The sequence below is a fragment of the Malaclemys terrapin genome, chromosome 1 (genome assembly GCF_027887155.1).
Source record: "Malaclemys terrapin pileata isolate rMalTer1 chromosome 1, rMalTer1.hap1, whole genome shotgun sequence".
Classification (NCBI taxonomy): Eukaryota; Metazoa; Chordata; order Testudines; family Emydidae; genus Malaclemys; species Malaclemys terrapin.
The window spans coordinates 249089740-249110038 of NC_071505.1; the positions used below are offsets into that span (position 1 = coordinate 249089740).

General features: G+C 44.0%; 1 protein-coding gene across 2 annotated transcripts; it reads left to right on the plus strand.

Annotated features, from left to right (window-relative positions):
- Positions 1-63: 63 nt before the first annotated feature.
- On the plus strand, positions 64-12474 carry LOC128827779 (myb/SANT-like DNA-binding domain-containing protein 2). Of its 2 annotated transcripts, XM_054011892.1 has the most exons (3): positions 64-2225; positions 7233-7271; positions 12114-12474. In XM_054011892.1, exons 1-3 carry the CDS (start codon positions 1688-1690, stop codon positions 12194-12196), a joined length of 660 nt encoding a protein of 219 aa, XP_053867867.1. In that variant the 5' UTR covers positions 64-1687; the 3' UTR covers positions 12197-12474. The 2 variants fall into 2 exon arrangements, with proteins under 2 accessions (XP_053867867.1, XP_053867873.1); XM_054011898.1 differs by lacking the exon at positions 7233-7271.
- Positions 12475-20299: the final 7825 nt, after the last annotated feature.

Below are 20299 nucleotides of genomic sequence, written 5' to 3' on the forward strand. Positions count from 1 at the left end.
CTCCCCCCAAGTTTTAGTCAGGGGCATATAGTAAAAGTCATGGACAGATCATGGGCCGTGAATTTTTGTTTACTGCCCGTGACCTGTCCATGACTCTTACTAAAAATACCCGTGACTAAAACGTATCCTTGGCCATGACTTCTCAAAAACAACTGTCAACAGCTTGGTAAGTTGCTAGTAGAGTCTCTTAATTCCCTGTTTCTTTTAGACCAGCTGATTTGTGTAGGTTCAGGTGTTCCCAGTATTCCACCCCCTGCTCTTTATCAATATTTGGTTTTGTAAGTTTTTCATGCATTCTTTAAAGCCTGGTCTACACTAGGAAATTAGGTTGATATAACTGCATCACTCAGAGGTGTGAAAAATCCATACCCCTGGGCGACACCATTTACTTCAGGGGTTAGGTCAGTTTGACAGTGCTAGGTCCATGGTCGATGGGACAATTCTCCCATTGACCTAGGTACTGCCTCTTGGGGAGGTGGATTAACTATGCTGAAGGGAGAAGCATAGCATCGTCACTGAGGTACTACAGTGGTGCCACTGAGACATTTTAAGTATAAACAAGCCCTAAGAGTCTCATTCTGAAGAATTCTGAGCTTCAACAGTTGCTGATATGAGTAAGAGTGGAGGGCACTCATCATCTCACAGGAGATGCTCAGACCAGATAGGCCTTGTCCAAAATGCCCACACGTGGTCTTTATTTTTCTTGTTAAACACTGATTCACAAGCAGTTCAGTACCCAGTACTGATCTTGTACCCAGTACTCAGTCTTGATCTACTCTGATTTCTCTCTGTTACTACTTTTCCCCTTTAAATATTTGTATAAGCTCTTTTATTCACTTTAGCCCAAGTCTTTATTCTGTTTTTTGCTGCCCTTATTTTTTTCTCCTAGAAGCCTTAACTGACTCTTGAATATTTGTCTAATTGTCTTCTCCTGCCACCTTTACTTCTAAAGCTATTTTCCTAAACCTCTGAACTTTAAACAGCCCCTTTTGAAGGTACAGTCACCATTTCTTATGCTTTTCAGTATTCTTTTTTCTCCCCAGAGGAATAAGTCTTAGTCATGGTTCCTTTTAGAGTTCTTCAGCTGTCTTCCATACACGAGGATTTTAATGTTTCCTCCTATCAGACTCTACTGTTTTGTTTTAATTTTCTACAATTACCTTTCTGAAATCTAATTCCTTTACTGCATTCTGTGAACCATTTTCTTACTATAGTGAATTCAGATAGCTACTGATCATGGCTACCATACTATTATATGTGTCAGCATTATTCTCAATCTGTTCTTCCGGTGAGTGAGACTTAGGCCTGGTCTACACTACGAGTTTAGGTCGACTTTAGCAGCATTAAATCGAATTAAGCCTGGACAAGTTCACATGACGAAGCCCTTTCTTTCGACTTAAAGGGCCCTTTAAACCGGTTTCTTTACACCACCTTCGACGAGGGGATTGGCGATAAAATCGGCCTTTGCAGGTCGGAATTGGGGTAGTGTGGACGGAATTCAACGTTATTGGCCTCCGGGAGCTGTCCCACAGTGCTTCATTGTGACCGCTCTGGACAGCACTCTCAACTCAGATGCACTGACCAGGTAGACAGGAAAAGACCCGCGAACGTTTGAATTTCATTTCCTGTTTGCCCAGCGTGGAGAGCACAGATAACCACGCAGAGCTCATCAGCACAGGTAACTGTGATGGAGTCCCAGGATCGCAAAAGAGCTCCAGCATGGACCGAACGGGAGGTACGGGATCTGCTCGCCATATGGGGAGATGAATCCGTGTTAGCTGAAATCCGTAGCAGTAAAAGAAATGGCAAAGTATTAGAAAAAGTCTCCAAGGCCATGAAGGACAGAGGCCATAACAGGGACACACAGCAGTGCCGGGTGAAAATTAAGGAGCTACAGCAAGTCTACCACAAAGCCAGAGAAGCAAACAGAAGGTCCGGGGCAGAGCCGCAAACTTGCCACTTTTACGCGGAGCTGCATGCCATTCTAGGGGGTGCAGCCACCACTACCCCAACCGTGTGCTATGACTCCCTCACTGGAGAAACACACAGGGAAGAGGGTTCGGGGAACGAGGAAGATGAGGATGGAGGTAATGTAGGTAGCTCACAGCAGCAAGGAAGCGGAGAAACCGGTTTCCCCAACAGCCAGGATATGTTTGTCACCCTGGACCTGGAACAAGTAACCCCCGAACTCACCCAAGACCCTGAGGGCACACAGGGGACCTCTGGTGAGTGCACCTTTGTAAATATTACACATGGTTTAAAAGCAAGCGTGTTTAATGATTAATGATTAATTTGCCCTGGCAATCGCGGCCAGTACAGCTACTGGAAAAGTCTGTTAACGTGTATGGGGATGGAGCGGAAATCCTCCAGGGACATCTCCAGAAAGCCTCTTTACTTCCTGCCTATAAAAGCTGACTTCTGTGTAGATGTTTGGCTGTATTTGTTACCTGAAGTCTGTCTAGTTAAAATCCTCTGTGAGTAGAGGATCTTGTGATTTCCCTAACTCTTCCAGAATGGTGGCCTTAGCAGATACACATTATTGCTTCTATTTTTTTTCCTTCTTCATTTCCTGTATTCTTCCACCACATTGTTAATTGTATTAACATGGGTATTGTAAATATTTTTGTTATGCAATTCTTCTTTCCACCTCTTCTCTCAGTTCTCTTTCCCATCTATATAGATATAGATAGACAAAATTCCACTTATAAGAATCACTCCACCAAATTTCAGTTATATTCTCTAGATCATGATTTCCATTACTTAGTACTGCTTCTTCCTGTTTCCCCGAACATTTGCATCTAGCATTATATTGTTTTTATCCTTCATCTTCTGCTTCAGAACAACTCTCTATTTTCTGTCTTAATTTGTGTGTTGGAAGTACATGATGGATTAATCAAGTTAAGTGAAAGGTTTCCCTTTCCCGCCTCCTGTTTATTAAGGTTTAGAACCTGCCTAACTGGCCCCACCAGTTCTGAACCTAAAAGATTGGCAACCTGCCTGCTTAAGTGGAGACAGTCTAATCCAAACAGTTGGCTCTCATTGCAGAAGGCATTCCAATGATCTGTGAATTCAAAACCCTCCTCTCTACACTATCAGATCATCTATTGGTTGGTTTCCAGTATCGGTGTTCTCCTTTTTTTCACCCTAGTTTGGCACGGGAAAGCTCTCTAAGGAGATCACAGGTATAATTTCAAATTCTGTACTCTTTCCAACTCACTGAAATAATTCTTGATTAAATAATATAAGCTTCCTTTGCTGCTGTAATTTGTTCCCATGGGAAATATAATCATTAAGAATTCCCCCAACATTGTTCAAGATATCTTGCACCACCCTTATTATGACATCCTTTTATCCTGGTCTTGGAAAGATAGTAGTGTATCTTGTTTTCTTTGTGTGGGCCACTAATATATCAAGATACTTTCCTTCTATGGAGTAACCCAGGGGTCGGCAACCTTTGAGAAGTGGTGTGCCGAGTCTTCATTTATTCACTCTAATTTAAGGTTTCACGTGCCAGTAATACATTTTAACGTTTTTAGAACGTCTCTTTCTATAAGTCTATACTATATAACTAAACTATTGTTGTATGTAAAGTAAATAAGGTTTTTAAAATATTTAAGAAGTTTAATTTAAAATTAAATTAAAATGCAGAGCCCCCCAGACCGGTGGCCAGGACCTGGGCAATGCGAGTGCCACTGAAAATCAGCTCGCGTGCCACAGGTTGCCTACCCCTGGAGTAACCACTCAGGATTGTTTGCTTCTTTCTTTTTGATAGCTCCCTCTCACTGCTTACCTCTTGATGCCAGGTTGTGGTAGTGATCAACATTGCAGGGGTCAATATTAAATGTCTCCAGCCATGGCTTCCCATCTGCTTTTCCTATAGCTTCTAGGATTCTTTGATGCCACATAGCTCTATCTTCTATCTTTCTTGTATCTAGGGTCTCGATCCATTTCTTCTTTCTTGATGATTTTTCCCTTTGGTCTTTGTCCATCTTGGGCATCTTTGTTTCCCTTAAAAAAACAACAAGGAGTCTGGTGGCACCTTAAAGACTAACAGATTTATTTGGGCATAAGCGTTCGTGGGTAAAAACCTCACTTCTTTGGATGCATAGAGTGAAAGTTACAGATGCAGGCATTATATACTGACACATGGAGAGCAGGGAGTTACTTCGCAAGTGGAGAACCAGTGTTGACGGTGTTCTCCATGTGTCAGTATATAATGCCTGCATCTGTAACTTTCACTCTATGCATCCAAAGAAGTAAGGTTTTTACCCACGAAAGCTTATGCCCAAATAAATCTGTTAGTCTTTAAGGTGCCACCAGACTCCTTGTTGTTTTTGTAGATACAGACTAACACGGCTACCCCCTGATACTTTGTTTCCCTTGGTGATCTAAATTTCAGTTCATGACCATATTCCTTTTTTCTCAGTACAGAAACCAGTTTGCACTTAATATGGTCTTTCATCATTCACCAAGGATTCTTTTCCACCTCAGAGTGCCCTGGATCCTTCCATACCCATTGTTCATAGCAGTTGTTTCCTACCATTCTTCAGACAATCATCTCACTTGCAGGAATGTCTTAGCATCAAAGTCTTCCGTACAAGAACTGCCCCCCTGCTGTCTCTCATTCCCTGCTGCACCTTTTATGAGAATTCTGTATTTGACTCTCATCACTGCTGGTTGCCACTTCATTTTACCACTCATCACCTAGCTCAGTGTGCGTGGATTACCCAGGTTAGCGCATCAGACAACTGAAAATAAGAGTGAGAAACACAAACGAAGCCAGAATATTGGCTCTTTAAGGTACTACTGGCCTCCCAGCTCATTCTTCCTGCTTCAGTCATAGGTATGACCAGATAGTAACTGTGAAAAAACGGGACAGGGAGTGGGGGGTAATAGGCGCCTACATAAGAAAAAGTCCCCCAAAACGGGACTGTCCCTATAAAAATGGGACATCTGGTCACCCTATTCAGTCAGTTTGTAGAAGGTTAAGTCACAGTTTTCCCGCCACCTTGTTTCCTGGGTAGATTCTGCTGCCAACCCTTGGCAGGTTCGCTACAGCCATGGGTAATCAAAATAAAGTAAATAAAGACTTAGGTAAGTGTTTTTAGTACATAATCAGTGTAATAGTTCTTCTATTGCGCCTTTCATCCATAGATCTCAAAGCATTTACAAAGGAGGTAAATGTAGTCCTCTGGCAAGGTTAAAGGAGTCTTGTTCCAGAACCTCCGATGCAGTGTTCCACTCATTAGCAGGGAAGCAGCGTTGACTTCCCTGGGTGGGTGAGGAGTAAATACAGCTCCTCTGGTAGGAGTAAAGGAGTCCTTATTTCAGGACAAGCAAGTTGCCCATTGTTAATCAGTTCTGGTAGCTGTCTGGCTTGGTTGTCTCCTCAAGTGTGGGGCAGATGGATAGGACAAGACACTGCCTGCCTCCCTCTGAAAGTACCTCAGTCTTTGTCCTCTTCTGGATGAAGTACGTGCCTTGATGAGCCCAGGTATAAATTCTATGGGCCTGATTCTTCAGCATGTCCACGCGATGCTCAGATGTATTGGAGAGAGGTGGTAGCAGGGAGCCAGTTGCAACTCTCTGGGCTGCCTGCATCCGATGTAAGTTATAGCAGGAAGATTCAGCTTTAACTTATGCTGTGAGCATAGGTGCAATATGCCAGTGGAAGAAAGGGCTTAGCAAAGCTCAGCTCTGCCACGCTGCCTCCCATCCTCGCAACTTTCCCTCCTCCCCTGTTATGTAGGAGGCATTGGGAATAGCTGATGGAGAAGACAGTATGCCAGTAGGGATGCACTGTGGATTTTGGTGCAGATGAAGGCCACTTTGTTCTGTGGAGAATCCTGCATTGTCTCTTTAACTGGGAGGCACAGCAGGTTCTCCAAGGCAGGATGAGCCTTCTGCCTGGTTCTCTTTGCAAGAACTTAGTACCTTCCCTGCCTAGTCTAGTGTGGGGTATGTGCATCCCCTCACACGTCCTCTCAAGTCAAACTCACTTATAGTTTGGATTCACCTGGTTGGTGTCTCGTTTCATTGCTGACTAACCTCTCAGAGCTAATGTGAGCTATGCTTTTGTATCAAGAGCAGAAAAGCATCCCTTTCTCCAGTGAACTATTTTTTTATTTCTCTCTGTTTTAAGTGAATTAATTGAAAAGACCTGGATTAGGAGCACAGGAGAATGAAGTATAGAAGATCGGTGTACCACATGCATTAGCTACACAAACTTCTCCATGCTAATGAACGTCAGTCCCACCTTGGAGAAATCACCGTTAGGGAAGCGAATCAGTTAGTGGCAGTGTTACTGGTTTTGTGATATGAGTACTTGACTCTTAGGCATTGGCTTGAAACTACAAACTCATTAAACATAGGACTTCAGGCATCCAAAATATGGTTAAATGCTTGATAAATATTGACAAAACCTTGATCAATGGGAGGTGCTTCGGAGAATGATTAAAGGATTAGAAAATGTGCCTTATAGGGATAGACTTAAGGAGATTGATCTACTTAGCAACAAAGAGAAGGTTAAGGGGTGACTTGATCACAATCTGTAAGTAGCTACACAGGGAACAAATATTTGATAATGGGCTTGTCAGTCGAGTAAGGAAAGATATAACACCATCCAATGGCTGGGAGTTGAAGCTGGACAAATTCAGACTGGAAATAAGGTGTCAATTTTTAACAGTAAGAGAAATTAACTATTGGAATAATTTACCAGGGGACATAGTGGATTCTCCATCACTGACCATTTTTAAAATAAGATTGAATGTTTTTCTAAAAGCTATGCTCTAGGAATTATTTTTGGGGAATTTCTGTGGCCTGTGTTATACAGGTGATCAGACTAAAAGATCACAGTGGTCCCCTCTGGCCTTGGAATCTATGAATTATCACTTTTGGTCACAACTGATCTGAATTTCAACTGGTAACCTAGAGGTGAAAGACTATCACATTACCAATTCCTCATCCAACTAGTCCCCTGGAACTTAATATTCTTAAGAAGTTATTTAATTTTGTTATCCTTGGATAATTGAGTTCTGTTGATACTTTACTGTACACCCACCTCTCAAATTTCTTAACCCTATTTTTTCTTCATCTTATTAAAAAAGTACATGTAAATATCATGGGCCACTAAGATTAGGGATCTGAATAACAGTTTTGATTCACTGCTGGAATTTTAGCTCTAGTATCTGCTCACTCCTATATAAGCTTTGTGGATTTACTTCCATTCACAGGAGACAACAGTCTACACATCATGAAACCTACACATTTTGGTAGGTTATTACCATCTTCATGTTTCACATGTTGTAAAATCACTCAGTGCCGACATTTTAGAAGAGAATTTTGTCATCCTGTCAAAATGAATTACAATAGAATTTGTTAATACCAAATGAAAAATAACATTAAAAATTAAGAGTCAAAATTTACAGCCTACTAGTAATTTTCCATTCTCAAGAGGAGAGCTCAGTTTTATCCAAAACAACTCAATCTTTCCTCTTATCGCTAATGTACATAGCATGATTGATATTACATTATGTAAACATTACTTTAATACTTCTCATTACTTTTGCTCAAGTAACCCTGAATGACTGTAGTATCTGGCACAGGACGCTATTGCTATGGCATTGTTTCAAAGCTAGTGGCTTTGTGTTGCACAAGATGGAGCTCTCAAAGTCATAGCAAAGACTCAGTTTTAAAATTTTTCTTTAGAAAAAAATTACCTCAATGTTCTGTAAATCTTCATAGCTCTTATCCTGCATTAAGATCCGCTAACCTGGACCCATGCAGGGTCCCATTAACATCAGTGGAGGTTGCACAGGTTCAGGAGACTGTGCCAGTGGTTTCTGATGCAGGATCAGGACCTTACTCTAAGAGGGTCTGTTCCAAAGCCCATTGAAGGCAATGGGACTCTTTCCATTAACGTCAGTGGTTTTAGGGTTACCCCCTACAAGCAGAAAGCTGCAGGGAAGTGTTTTAAGTTCCATCCTCTGAAAGTACCAATAACATGACAAACTTAAAAAAAAAAAAAAAATTGTTTGATTGTAGGGATTGGCCAGGGGAGAAGCAGGAAAAGAGGAAGGAAATAAGAGTCCCTCTCTAATTATGCTTCTATAAATGTCCTTGAATTCTTTGATAATGTGGTCTGGGGAATTTCTTTCAAAACCAGAATAGTCAAATGTGGAGCCTGCTCTTCCAGTTAAAGCAGGCTATTTACATTCACCATGCTGGGCTGGGCAGATTTTCAAGAAAGGTTAGCTTTGTGTGTATTCCCATATGGGGCCAAAGCACACCATTTGTTTTGTTGCGGTGGCTAAGCAAATAACTAAAGCTGTCTTGACTTCTAGGTACTGAAACCACTAAGTAACCCTTAATTTGACTGCACTGTGTCTAGTAAACACCATTATATTACAAACTCTTCACACCTGCTGAGTAGCGCCGGATTAACCCATCACTGGACCCCAGGCAAAACCCCATTGTCCACCCCCCAGCGCTCCCTGTCACCCCTCTCCCAGCCAACTCTCCCCTGCAGCTGTCTCTGAGCAAGTCCTGTGGGCAGAGCAGAAAGGACGCGGCTGCTGGAAGCAGGCCCCGCGAGCAGAGGTGCCGACTTCCCGAGTTCCGGGGGTGTGCTTGACCCCCGCTCTGCCCCAGGCCCTGCCCCAACTCCACCCTTTCCCCCCAGCCCCACCCACATTCTGTCTCTTCCTGCCCCTGCTTCGCACCACCTCTGATCCGTGGGGCCTGTCAGCAGGTGGGAGGACTGGGAGGGAGGAGCTGATCCGCAGGCTGGCCGGGGGGTGCTGAGCACCCACTATTTTTTTTCCCGTGAGTGCTCCAGCCCTGGAGCACCCACAGAGTCAGTGCCTATGCCCCCAAGGCAGTGGGCCTGGTGCAGAAGCCAGCCCCATGGCAGCAGCAAGGAGCAACAGCACTGGCTGACGCACTGCCCGCTTAGATATGGTCTTGCTGCATTTCATAAGAACATAAGAACGGCCGCACTGGGTCAGACCAAAGGTCCATCTAGCCCAGTATCCTGTCTACCAACAGTGGCCAATGCCAGGTGCCCCAGAGGGAGTGAACCTAACAGGGAATGATCAAGTGATCTCTCTCCTGCCATCCATCTCCACCCTCTGACAAACAGAGTCTAGGGACACCATTCCTTACCCATCGTGGCTACTAGCCATTAATGGACTTAACCTCCATGAATTTATCCAGTTCTCTTTTAAATGCTGTTATAGTCCTAGCCTTCACAACCTCCTCAGGTAAGGAGTTCCACAAGTTGAAGGTGGGCTGTGTGAAGAAGAACTTCCTTTTATTTGTTTTAAACCTGCTGCCTATTAATTTCATTTGGTGACCCCTAGTTCTTGTATTATGGGAATAAGTAAATAACTTTTCCTTATCTACTTTCTCCACATCACTCATGATTTTATATACCTCTATCATATCCCCCCCTTAGTCTTCTCTTTTCCAAGCTGAAAAGTCCTAGCCTCTTTAATCTCTCCTCATATGGGACCCTCTCCAAACCCCTAATCATTTTAGTTGCCCTTCTCTAAACCTTTTCTAGTGCCAGTATATCTTTTTTGAGATGAGGAGACCACATCTGTACACAGTATTCAAGATGTGGGTGTACCATCGATTTATATAAGGGCAAAAATATATTTTCCGTCTTATTCTCTCTCCCCTCTATTTTCTTCATGAGGTTGGGGCGTGGGGGGGACAAATTTGAGTGAGTGGCATTGTGACCTGGTTCATGTGGTCACACCACCATGCCAGTTGTCCCCTCTTCAGTCTCCCCCCTCCCCACCCAAATTGGGTCCTAAGTACATGCTTAGGTTGCCTATGCCTCAGTGTGACACAGCAGTTCTGGGTGTGCAGGCACAGAATACAATTTGTCCATATCAAATTACCACCTTATGAAGAGTTCTAGCAAAATGTGCAAGATATGTTCATTATGTCGTAATTATTTTCTTTGAAAAATGCATCATTTTATATTTAAAATTTTTGTCTTTGCTTCCAAGGTCCAGTATAACTCTGTCCCTGACTAGTCTAGGGTTTACCTCAACCAGCTAACACATGTTAAACCTACAACTGTCTTGTCTACCGTAGTATATTAACACAGACTAACTACAGTGTTAGCTAAGATGTGTTAAAAATACATTTATCCTAGTGTAGGATGGCTGTGGTGCCTTGGATATAAATGATCCAATACCTCCAATGCGATGGCCTGGGACTGTACACACTTTACTCCCTTTTGTATGTACCACCAGTCAATTCTAGTCTTCTTTGCTCCTCTAAAATTACACACACACACCTTTCCCAGCATTCTGCTTCTGAGATTTGCCCTCCAAATCCTCTTCCAAAAAGACATCTTTCAGTTCAGCTTTTTGCCCTAATGTATATAACGTTGAACATCTGTTCCCCTGGTCCCTTCCCATCCACCTCACTGCTTCCACTATCCTGTACCTGAACATGAGAGTTCAAGTCACCTCCAAAAATAACAGTCCAATAGGTAAAAAGAAAAGGAGTAACATCTCCAACCATAGTGCTCTCTCCCTTCCCCAGCTATGATGTCCATAAATGTTAATAAGACTGTACTTTGTGCCATATATATACTCAAAATCCACCACTATTGCTCACCTGGGAACTATCTCCCAAAGCTGTGGATGAGGAATCTTGAAAGTGTAGAATAATACACTCATGCCATCAGTTACATCTTCACCTACTGACCACACAGACCATCTTCAACTCCTTTAACTAACTTTAGCCTTTTCACAGTCACTTTCACTGAAAATCCATTAGGAGAAACTGAGGCAGGGGTGTTCCAGTTGGCCAGAAGAGGAAATGTATGGACCAGCTCTACAGGGGCTGGCCATGAATTACATAACACATTTTTGGTGATCTTTCAGGATCCACTCACCCCCTTGTAACACTAAAACACACAGTCATGGAAAATTAAGGACCCACTCACCCCTATGTGTTGTGCAATTTATAGACAGCCCTCATAGGTAAGGGAGCAGGTCCTGGAAGAAGAGGAGAGTAGAAACAATCCAGGACCCCCAACCCCAGAGTATCCCTTTCACCCAAGCTGGAACCCTCCCGCCCCCCCATGCTCCCTCCTCCACCCCCTTCAAAGCTCCTCTGCATGGTACAGGTCTTGAGGGGTGTGTTCCTCCAAAACAGAAGAAGGAATTGCCACTGGGAATGGAGGGTGAATAACTGACAAGGAAAGGCCGGAAGAGAGAGAGCCTCTGGAATGCATGCTGCTCTGTGGAAGAGCTGTAGTGGTTTGGTCTTTATAGGGGCCTGGAGCCCAGAGACGGAGCACTTCCCAGGTGATGGCAATGTTTTGGTCTTTGATTCAATAAATTAGATCTCTGAAGGGGCACTATCTACTGCATAAAAGCCTCATTGAAATCACTGAAAGTCCATTAGGAGAAAATGAGGCAGGGGTGTTCCAGTGGTGTGTATCCACCATAACAGGGTCCAATCCTGCTCCATTGAATTCAGTAGCAAATCTCTCATCTACGATAATAAAAGTAGGATCAGTCCCATTCAGAGCACCATTTTGGTGCCTTCTTTGTGGGACAAAATCAGCTGTTGGATTCCAAGTTCCTTTTTGTGGGTGTTATCCACATTTTTGTTACTAAATTTCCTAGTATCAGGAATACTGAAGGGTTAAAATCCATGTGCATGTTATATAACAACCTGGTATATGGATTGTGCCAGCTCTTTTCCAGACCCAAAGTCTAGGAGACCAGAGGCCTAGCTAATAGTGATCAGCTAAGAGAAAGCTGGGGTAAACAAAATAACATTGCCTTTGCTAAGATCTGATTGGTCAGTAGAAATGCCAGATGTTGAAGCAATAACTGAATAATTATGTTTCATCCAATGTTTCAAATTGAACAAAGGATCCCTGTTCCTATTGTGTTTCTCCTGAAGGGAAAACAGTCTTCCCACAGATCCAACCTTGAGTTTATGAAATATTGGCACATGTCACTATAATGATATGGCATCCTTCCATCTCCCTTCCAAGGGACCAATGCCCTGCCTTAAGACATAAAGGAGACAATCTCTATTTTCATATGCTTTCACTGTTTCTTTGCTTTATCCCCTAGACATGTACCTGTCGGACAATCAAAGGAGTTACTCCATTCCTATGGACCCCAAATCAGAATTCAACATATATATTTTATACTAATAACATTTTATCAAAGTATTAATCAAATGTTAATTTGCTAACTTGAGACCATGGGCGGAGACATTGTGTAACCTTTTAACCATTGGCTATTGTGCTATCTTGTCTTGCTGCAAAACCTATCCCGGGGTGTGGAACAGCCTACCCCGTCACCTTCCCCCGCCCATGGAAAATCTATATATTTCATTGTAATCAATTGATTGACAGTGTCTCTGAGCCTAATAAGCTAGGTGACACTACGCCAGCGCTGTGTGTAATAAACCCCTATGCTTTGAACTCTACACGGTGTGGATTTATGTCCTTCAAATACAAAAATACAATTATGAGGAAACAGTACCTTTGTATGAAAAATATTTACCACAGCACCTGGAGTTCAGAGTTACCCCTTCAGTTCCCAACTGAGGACTTCCCACTTTGGATATGTTCTTACTTTACTGAATCTGTCCTGTGTGCCAACCAGCAAGTAGGCAGAAAACACCATAGTACTCCTGGCATTTTAAAGTATTGATTCCATAGATCACTTCAAAGTGGGACTTAACAAGATCTCCTACAAATACCACTGGGACTAATCATGCTGGAAATTCTTGTTTTCATTTTAAAGAAGGAGGCGCCTTTATCCTTGATATTAATATTAGTGTAAGAACTCAGGGTAGGTCTACACTTACCCGGTAGTTCGGCGGTGAGCGATCGAACTTCCGGGTTCGACTTATCGCGTCTTGTCTGGACGCGATAAGTCGAACCTGGAAGTGCTCGCCGTCGACTGCGGTACTCCAGCTAGACGAGAGGAGTACCGCGGAGTCGACGGGGGAGCCTGCCTGCCGCATGTGGACCGAGGTAAGTTCGAACTAAGGTACTTCAAACTTCAGCTACGTTATTCACGTAGCTGAAGTTGCGTACCTTAGTTCGAATTAGGGGGTTAGTGTAGACCTGGCCTTAGAGTGCAATGTTCTGCAAATCTTTTGGTTATTGCCCTGAAAGTCTGGCCATTTTTGCTGCATAACATGGTAAGCTTGGTATCCTTTTTAAAGGGCCACCATTGTGTGGTGTTGACAGCACAATGTGAAATCTCCTGCTGAGCTTGTCTTTACAAATACTTTGCTATGGCTGAGCAGTAATGTTCCTTGTTATCCTACCAAATGAATATAAAAAGGGAATATGAATACATGTAGAAGAGAAATGAAGTGTTTTTGAAAGGCCCCTTGTATTAATGAAAGAGGAACTAAGTGAGATCAGCTAAATACCTGCAATTTGGTTACATTTTTTTCTACCTGTGGTGGCTGAGGTTTGAACTGGTGCCAGTTAACAAATTAGGTCAGTAATATTTACTTTGGTGTGTGTAATAACTCCTGGATGTCTATATGGCCTGTCCATACATGCTGGACTAATATTCATTCTTAGCAGCATTATTCTTTCTCATGTTTGGAAAGAATTTTCACTATACAAATACAATGCATTGAGCCAGTAAACAAAATATAAGGATAATTCCAGGAAGCTGCTTCATATGTAATCTCCCTTCAAAAAACAACAACAACAACAACAACAAAAAACCTCTACATACCCTTAAATCCTTCACATTTTGAACTACCGAGAATGACTTAGCACTGTTCTCTCCAACAAATAAATGAAAACTTTAAATATTAAAGTTAACAATTTAAAACAGTTACATGATATAATTACCTACATTTCGTGAGCCTGATTATCCACTGCCTTGCAACTTATGTAGTTATTTATACCTGGGAGTAGTGAATACACAGGGATTGGCAGTGTCTTGGTGCAAGCCCATGTTATTAGTGCACCGTGAACAAAGGCATTTCTTCTCAGTGTATACTAATGCAGAATGAGTAAGTCTGGGCCAAAAATACACGCAGAGTCACAGACAAACTGTGTGTGTTCTTTGTAAACGAACAGCAAAGATAGTTCTTTCCATGAAATTTGTGAGAATGGACTTGAAAAGACCTTTAATGACTCTTCATCATTCATGTGCATTGTCTCAAGAGGGTGTGTTCGTTTTCTTTTTGCCATAGCCTTGCCTTGTCTCTTCACTCAAGGGACAAAGCTGATATTTATCTCTATACCTTGCTCTGCAGTCAGACAGAATCTTATTAATAGTGACAATGGCACATCCTCTGCAGCTTCTTCCTGCAATAATTCACAGGGAGCCTTCTCAGATGTTATCTTTGTTTCACAGAGGCTATAAATATGAAAGTATTTACAAGGAATTGTTTCTAAACTATGTGCTAAGTTGATATTGCCGCTGTTACACCCAGTGCAGGGCAGAACCAATTAGATACACGGAGTTCTCTACATTTGGGGCATGAGAAACATCACGTAATCTCTTTCTTTCTCTCTTTTGTAAATCAATTCAGGACTGAGTTGCTTTTGCAAAAGATGCAGTAGTGGCTTTGATAACTCTTTCCCTGGATAAAATATCCTTTGGTAGGATTTCAAGTATTAGCAAACAAAATAGCAAAGCTGAATTTGTTTCATTTGGTAATGTTATTTAAATGATAGTTATAATATTTATCGCCTATATAGCACTTTTTCTCTGTAGATCTCAAAGAAATTTACAAAGGTGGATATCAGTAAGCATATAGTTAGAAAGGTGAAAATTGAGACACAGAGAGGTTAAGTGACCTGCCCAAGGTTACATTATCAGTCGCTGGCAGAGGTAGGAAAAAAAACAACAGGTCTCCTGACTTCCAGATAGACAAATTTTCAGTTTCTCAGACGTCTCTAGATTATATTAATTTCTCTTTGAGTATTGGCCCTAAACAGAAATGACTGAGGAGTTAATAAAAGATGAGTAAACACATTTTTTTGGTAAATGTAGTACTCTACCTTACCAAGATTCCATTTTGCAAATTATATTGGAAGCAAAGCTTTCTGCAGGTTTGAAAAAGATCCATTAACTTCACTGATTTTAATTTTGTGCTCTCGCAGTTCCTAGTTTTGAATGGGACTGTGATGGGGTGCACGCAACCTGCACTGGACAGGGAAGGGTTAATTCCTTGCTATGGGCTGAGCAAGTCACACTCCCACATCCCTACTGGGCATTCTCCAGGTGCAGCACTAATATAAGAAGGAGCAGCCCAGCTCAGTCTGGGCTGACTGCCAAGGAGGAAGGATGCTCTTTGCTGGCTCCAGCCCAGGAAAAGCTGGAACCCCTGATCACAGAAGTGGGAGACGCCAAGACCCAGACAGGCACCCAAGAGGAATCTGAGTCACCAGGAACCACACGTGCTGAGAAGCCCGGAGACCCTGATGAGGCCTCAATGGCAGCCCCAAGAGGCATGGTAGGAAGTGGTCCAGGTGGGGATAGTCCTGCGGGAAGCCAGCTTGTTTCGGTTGGAGCCCCGCTGGCTCAGTGGCAGCACACTCTGCCACTGCTAGGACCCTGGGTCGGGACCTGGTGGAGCAGGAGGGCCTGGGTCCCCCTACCCCAGCTGTCACCCACCCCTAGGTGGCGGCCTACTTCCCTGACTGGACGCTGGGCTGCTCAGCCCTGAGAGCCAGGGCAACCCTCTTGACTCTGGCCCCTAGGCCTTACAGCCCTACAGCTCTGGGGCTCAAGCACCCATGTAAAAAAATATGGGGTGTTCAGCGCCCACCAGCCACAGCTGTTCGGCAGGGCTGATGATCAGCTGTGTGGCAGCTGGCTAGAGGCTCTTGAGGGAGGGCGGGGCCTCGGGAGGGGGCAGAACAGGAAGAGGCAGAGTGAGGATGGAGCTTTGGAGGAAGGGGCGGAGTGGGGGTGGGGCCTTGGGCAGAGACGGGGTAGAGTATCCACCAGGAAAAATAAAAATCAGCGCCTGTGCTCTACAGTATAGTGTCTGGTGCTTTATCTAGTGTAGTTTTAAATGGCTCAAGCTTTGAGGTGCTAAATTATTTTCAAATAATGCGCACCTAAAATTAAAATGTAATAATACTGGATCCAGCCAATGGATTATTTTGAAGTTGAAATACATTACAATAAAGTAAGGGATCTGAGAAATAAGATTTACTCCAGAGGAGCGGAGAGCACAAGACAAACAAAAAGAAACCATTTGAGAACTGGAGAGATGTGAGCTTAAACGCACGTAACAAAGTTCAGAGAGACTTCGGGGGAGTTTTGAGATGTTGCAACAAGATAAGAAATGCAACTGCTTTACTGCAGGTTTTTGCTTTCTTAAAAATCAACATACAGTGGACTGCATTGGGGATGCCCATGTCGCCATTCGTTCTGGCTGCAGCTCCTTGGGAGTTATGATGTCATCCAAAATGCATGGAAGTAAATTTCATATCACTTCTTTCTACAAAATGGAAAAAGAGGGAGAAATATATAGCTACCAGTGCTTGTTATATTAGATTTGTTTCTTGATGGAAAAAGCATGAATAGGAGTTATATTAGACACACCCATTTTCAATTTCTTCTGATCTAGTGTACAGAAAGTATGATGATGTTCGTCCATCGTTATCGATGAAGACCTCAACAACTCATTCTTTCGATGACCGGGCTCTGTGCTTCCGAAGATGACTGATCAGTCCAATTTGGGCGTGGAACGTCCTATCACACGTCGGGCAGACATGTAATGGCACTGTCGATGATGTACAAGCAGCTCTGGACTTGCGCAGCTCACGCTTTTTTCCAGCCTCAGCAATACGCCTCGCCTCAGAGGTATTACTGCCTGTGTGAATGAGGCTGCGCCATGCTGGATGGTTCAGTGCGAAGGTTTCCCATGTGGCGGTGTTGATCTCGAAGGACTTCAAAGAGGTCTTCAGCATGTCCTTGAACCGCTTCTTTTGTCCTCCATGGGAGCGCTTTCCCTGAGTGAGTTCTCCGTAGAAGAGGTGTTTAGGAATGCGTTTGTCTGACATTCTCATGACATGTCCGGTCCACCTGGTCTGGGCTCTCATCAGCAATGTGTGAACTGATGGCAGACTGGCTCTAGTAAGGACATCAGTATCGGGCACTTTGTCCTGCCATCTGATTTTTAGAAGCTTTCGCAGACAGGAAATGTGGAAGACATTGAGCCTTCGTGCATGACTCTGATAGACAGTCCACGACTTGCAGGCGTACAGCAGAGTTGGAAGCACCACTGCTCAGTAGACCTTCAGCTTCGTTGGTAGGCTGACCCCTCGACGTTCCCAAACGTTGGAGCGCAATCGGCCAAATGCAGAGCTGGCTTTAGCAATTCTGCAGTTTACTTCATCATCGATTGACACTGCTCAGGAACGCGTACTGCCCAGGTATGTGAAGTGGTCCACTGTCTGAAATCTCTGGCCATTTACAGTGATGGACGGTTTTGAGTACGGAGCGTGGGGAGCTGACTGGTGCATGACCTCAGTCTTCTTGATGTTAATAGTGAAACCGAAGTTGTTGCATGCAGTTGAAAACTTGTTCATACTGGCTTGCATTTCTGGCTCTGTACTAGCATTCAGAGCACAATCATCGGCAAAGAGAAAGTCTCGAAGTAGGTTCCTTCACCTTGGTGATGGCACGCAGTCACCTCAGATTGAATAGTTTCCCGTCAGTTCTATACTTCAGGCCTACTCCTTCAGTGCAGTGTTGAAAGGCATCAGTCAAAGTGGCAGAGAATATCATGCTGAACAAAGTGGGTGCTAAAACACACCCTTGCTTGACGCCGTTGGTGACTGGGAAGCCTCAGATGTTTCACCGTCATCCAGGACATGAGCCATCATACCGTAATGAAATTGACATACCATTTGTATAAATCTGTCTGGACAGCCAAATTTCGACATGATCCTCCACAGGCCCTGACAACTGACAGAGTCAAATGCTTTTGTGAGGTCCACAAAAGTTGTGTAGAGTTCATGATTCTGCTCTTGACATTTCTCCTGTAGCTGACGCACAGCGAAGATCATGTCAATAGTCCCACGTCCCTTGCAGAAGCCACACTGTGATTCTGGCAGTAAGCCCTTCTCCAGGTAAGTGATCAATCGGTTCAACAGAACCCGTGCAAGAACTTTCCCCGCTGTAGAAAGCAGCGAGATTCCACGGTGATCGTCGCATACCTGGCGATTGCCCTTCCTCTTATAGAGGTGCAAGATGGACGTATCTCTATATTCTTGTGGAATGGTTCCCTGCTTCCAAAAGGACTGAAACAGCACAGTGAGTTTCCGTAGCAGCATGGGTCCACCGACTTTGTACACCTCTGCTGGTATGGCATCTGACCCTGGGGCTTTGCCACTTGACAGCTGATTGATAGCTTTCTTCACTTCGTCCTCTTCTGGTGAAGCATCCATGGAGTCATTGACTGCAACCTGGGGCATCTTGTCAATGGCCTCATCATTGATGACTGAGGGGCGATTGAGAATTGCTTCAAAGTGTTCAGCCCATCTCTGGAGAATCTGCATCTTTTCTGTAAGGAGCACAGTACCATCAGAGTTCAGGAGGGGAAAACTCCCAGAAGACTGTCGACCATAGAGTGTGTTGAGGGCTTAATAAAACCGCTTATAGTCGTTCCTGTCTGCATATGCCTGTATTTCATCTGCTTTGGCGCTCAGCCACAAGTCCCGCATTTTGCGCAGTCGGTTCTGTACTGTTCTGCGAGCGTTAATAAAGGTGGTCTTCTTTGCTGCTGAGGATGGATTGTTTTGATATGCACAATGCAGGCAGTGCTTCTCAGCAAGTAAGGCCTGGATTTCTGCATCATTTTCGTCAAACCAGTCTTGCCGCCTGTATGTGGAGGTCCCCAATACCTTCAATGCAACTGTATGGACAGTGTTGCGGAATTGCTCCCAGTCTTTCTGAGCGTCATCCTCAATATGAAGATCAGCAAGCTCATTCTCTAGGTCTTCCGCTAGATTTTCAGTGATGCGGCTGTTCTTCAGCTTCGACACATTGATCCTTTTGAAAGCCTTACAGCCTTGTGGTCGTCTCTTCGGCATGATACGGAGCCTCATTTTGGATACTATGAGCCTATGATCCGTCCAACAGTCAGTGTCACACATAGCTTTTGTAACCCTGACATCTTGTCTATCCCTTCTCCTGATGATGGCATAATCGATCAAATGCCAGTGCTTGGAACGGGGATGCATCCACGAAGTCCTGTTACGGGTAGGAAGGCGGAAGACCGTATTGCTAATCAGAAGGTCATGTGCTGCACAGGTTTTCAGCAGTAACAGGCCATTGCTGTTACACTTTCCCACTCCATTTTTCCCGATGACTCCTTCCCAGGCTGTGGCATCGCATCCGACTCTTGCGTTAAAATCGCCAAGCAGAATCAGCTTGTCTGTGCAGTGTACTGACGATACCAGAGTATCTAGTTCTTCATAGAATTTATCTTTCACATCCTCTGGGTTGGTCATTGTAGGAGCATATGCGCTGATCAAAGTAGCTTGTTTTCCTTTTTGAAGCGGAAGCTGCATTGTCATGAGCCCGTCATTCATACCCTTGGGGGAACTGGCAAGTTTCTGAACAAGATGAATCTTGATGGCGAAGCCAACTCCAGATTCTTGACGCTCATCACTGCTGCGGCCACTCCAGAAGAATGTATAGCCACCGCCTGACTTGGACAGCTGTCCTTCATTAGCAAGGCGAGTTTCGCTAAGGGCTGCAATGTCAATGTTGTAGCGTGCGAGCTCTCTAGCGACAAGTGCTGTTCTTCTCTCCGGTCTGTCTGCCATGATGTTGTCCAGTAACGTGTGCACATTCCATGTGCCAGTAGTGATCGGTGTCACTCTAAGTTTTGTTTTTGATTTTGTTCGACCGCTTTTGTGGGATCCCCGCCAGCCGCGGTATGCTGGCCAGGGTAAGGTGAAGCAGGCAATGTTTAGGGCACCTTTTCTAGCCCCCTCCTCATTCTACGGAGCTGAGCAGTGCAATCCTGAATAGGGCTGCTCAGTCGCTCAAGAAGATGCCGAGCTCCACTGCTGCTTTGGTCAGTGAGGAACGACCATTATGCCTGAGCCGCCTATGTGCAGGTCCACGGCTACAGCTCCCAGTGTATCCAAACCTGCTGCTTTGTCACTCGCCCATCACCACAGGACTTGATATGATGTAATATGATATGATATGATGTCGAGACTTGCGCGTGAATTGGATTAAAGTGAGGGAGAGTTGCGCAACGTCAGTCTCACTCTCTCTTCCTAGTTCCTATCTGTATC

What these genes read in the sequence shown, in the direction of transcription:
- LOC128827779 (XM_054011892.1), top strand. Translation starts at nt 1,688, where the DNA reads ATGGAGTCCCAGGATCGCAAAAGAGCTCCAGCATGGACCGAACGGGAG. An exon ending in GGGCACACAGGGGACCTCTG is followed by an intron (nt 2,226 to 7,232) that starts GTGAGTGCACCT and finishes TTCCATTCACAG; the next exon opens with GAGACAACAGTCTACACATC. An exon ending in CATGAAACCTACACATTTTG is followed by an intron (nt 7,272 to 12,113) that starts GTAGGTTATTAC and finishes TTTATCCCCTAG; the next exon opens with ACATGTACCTGTCGGACAAT.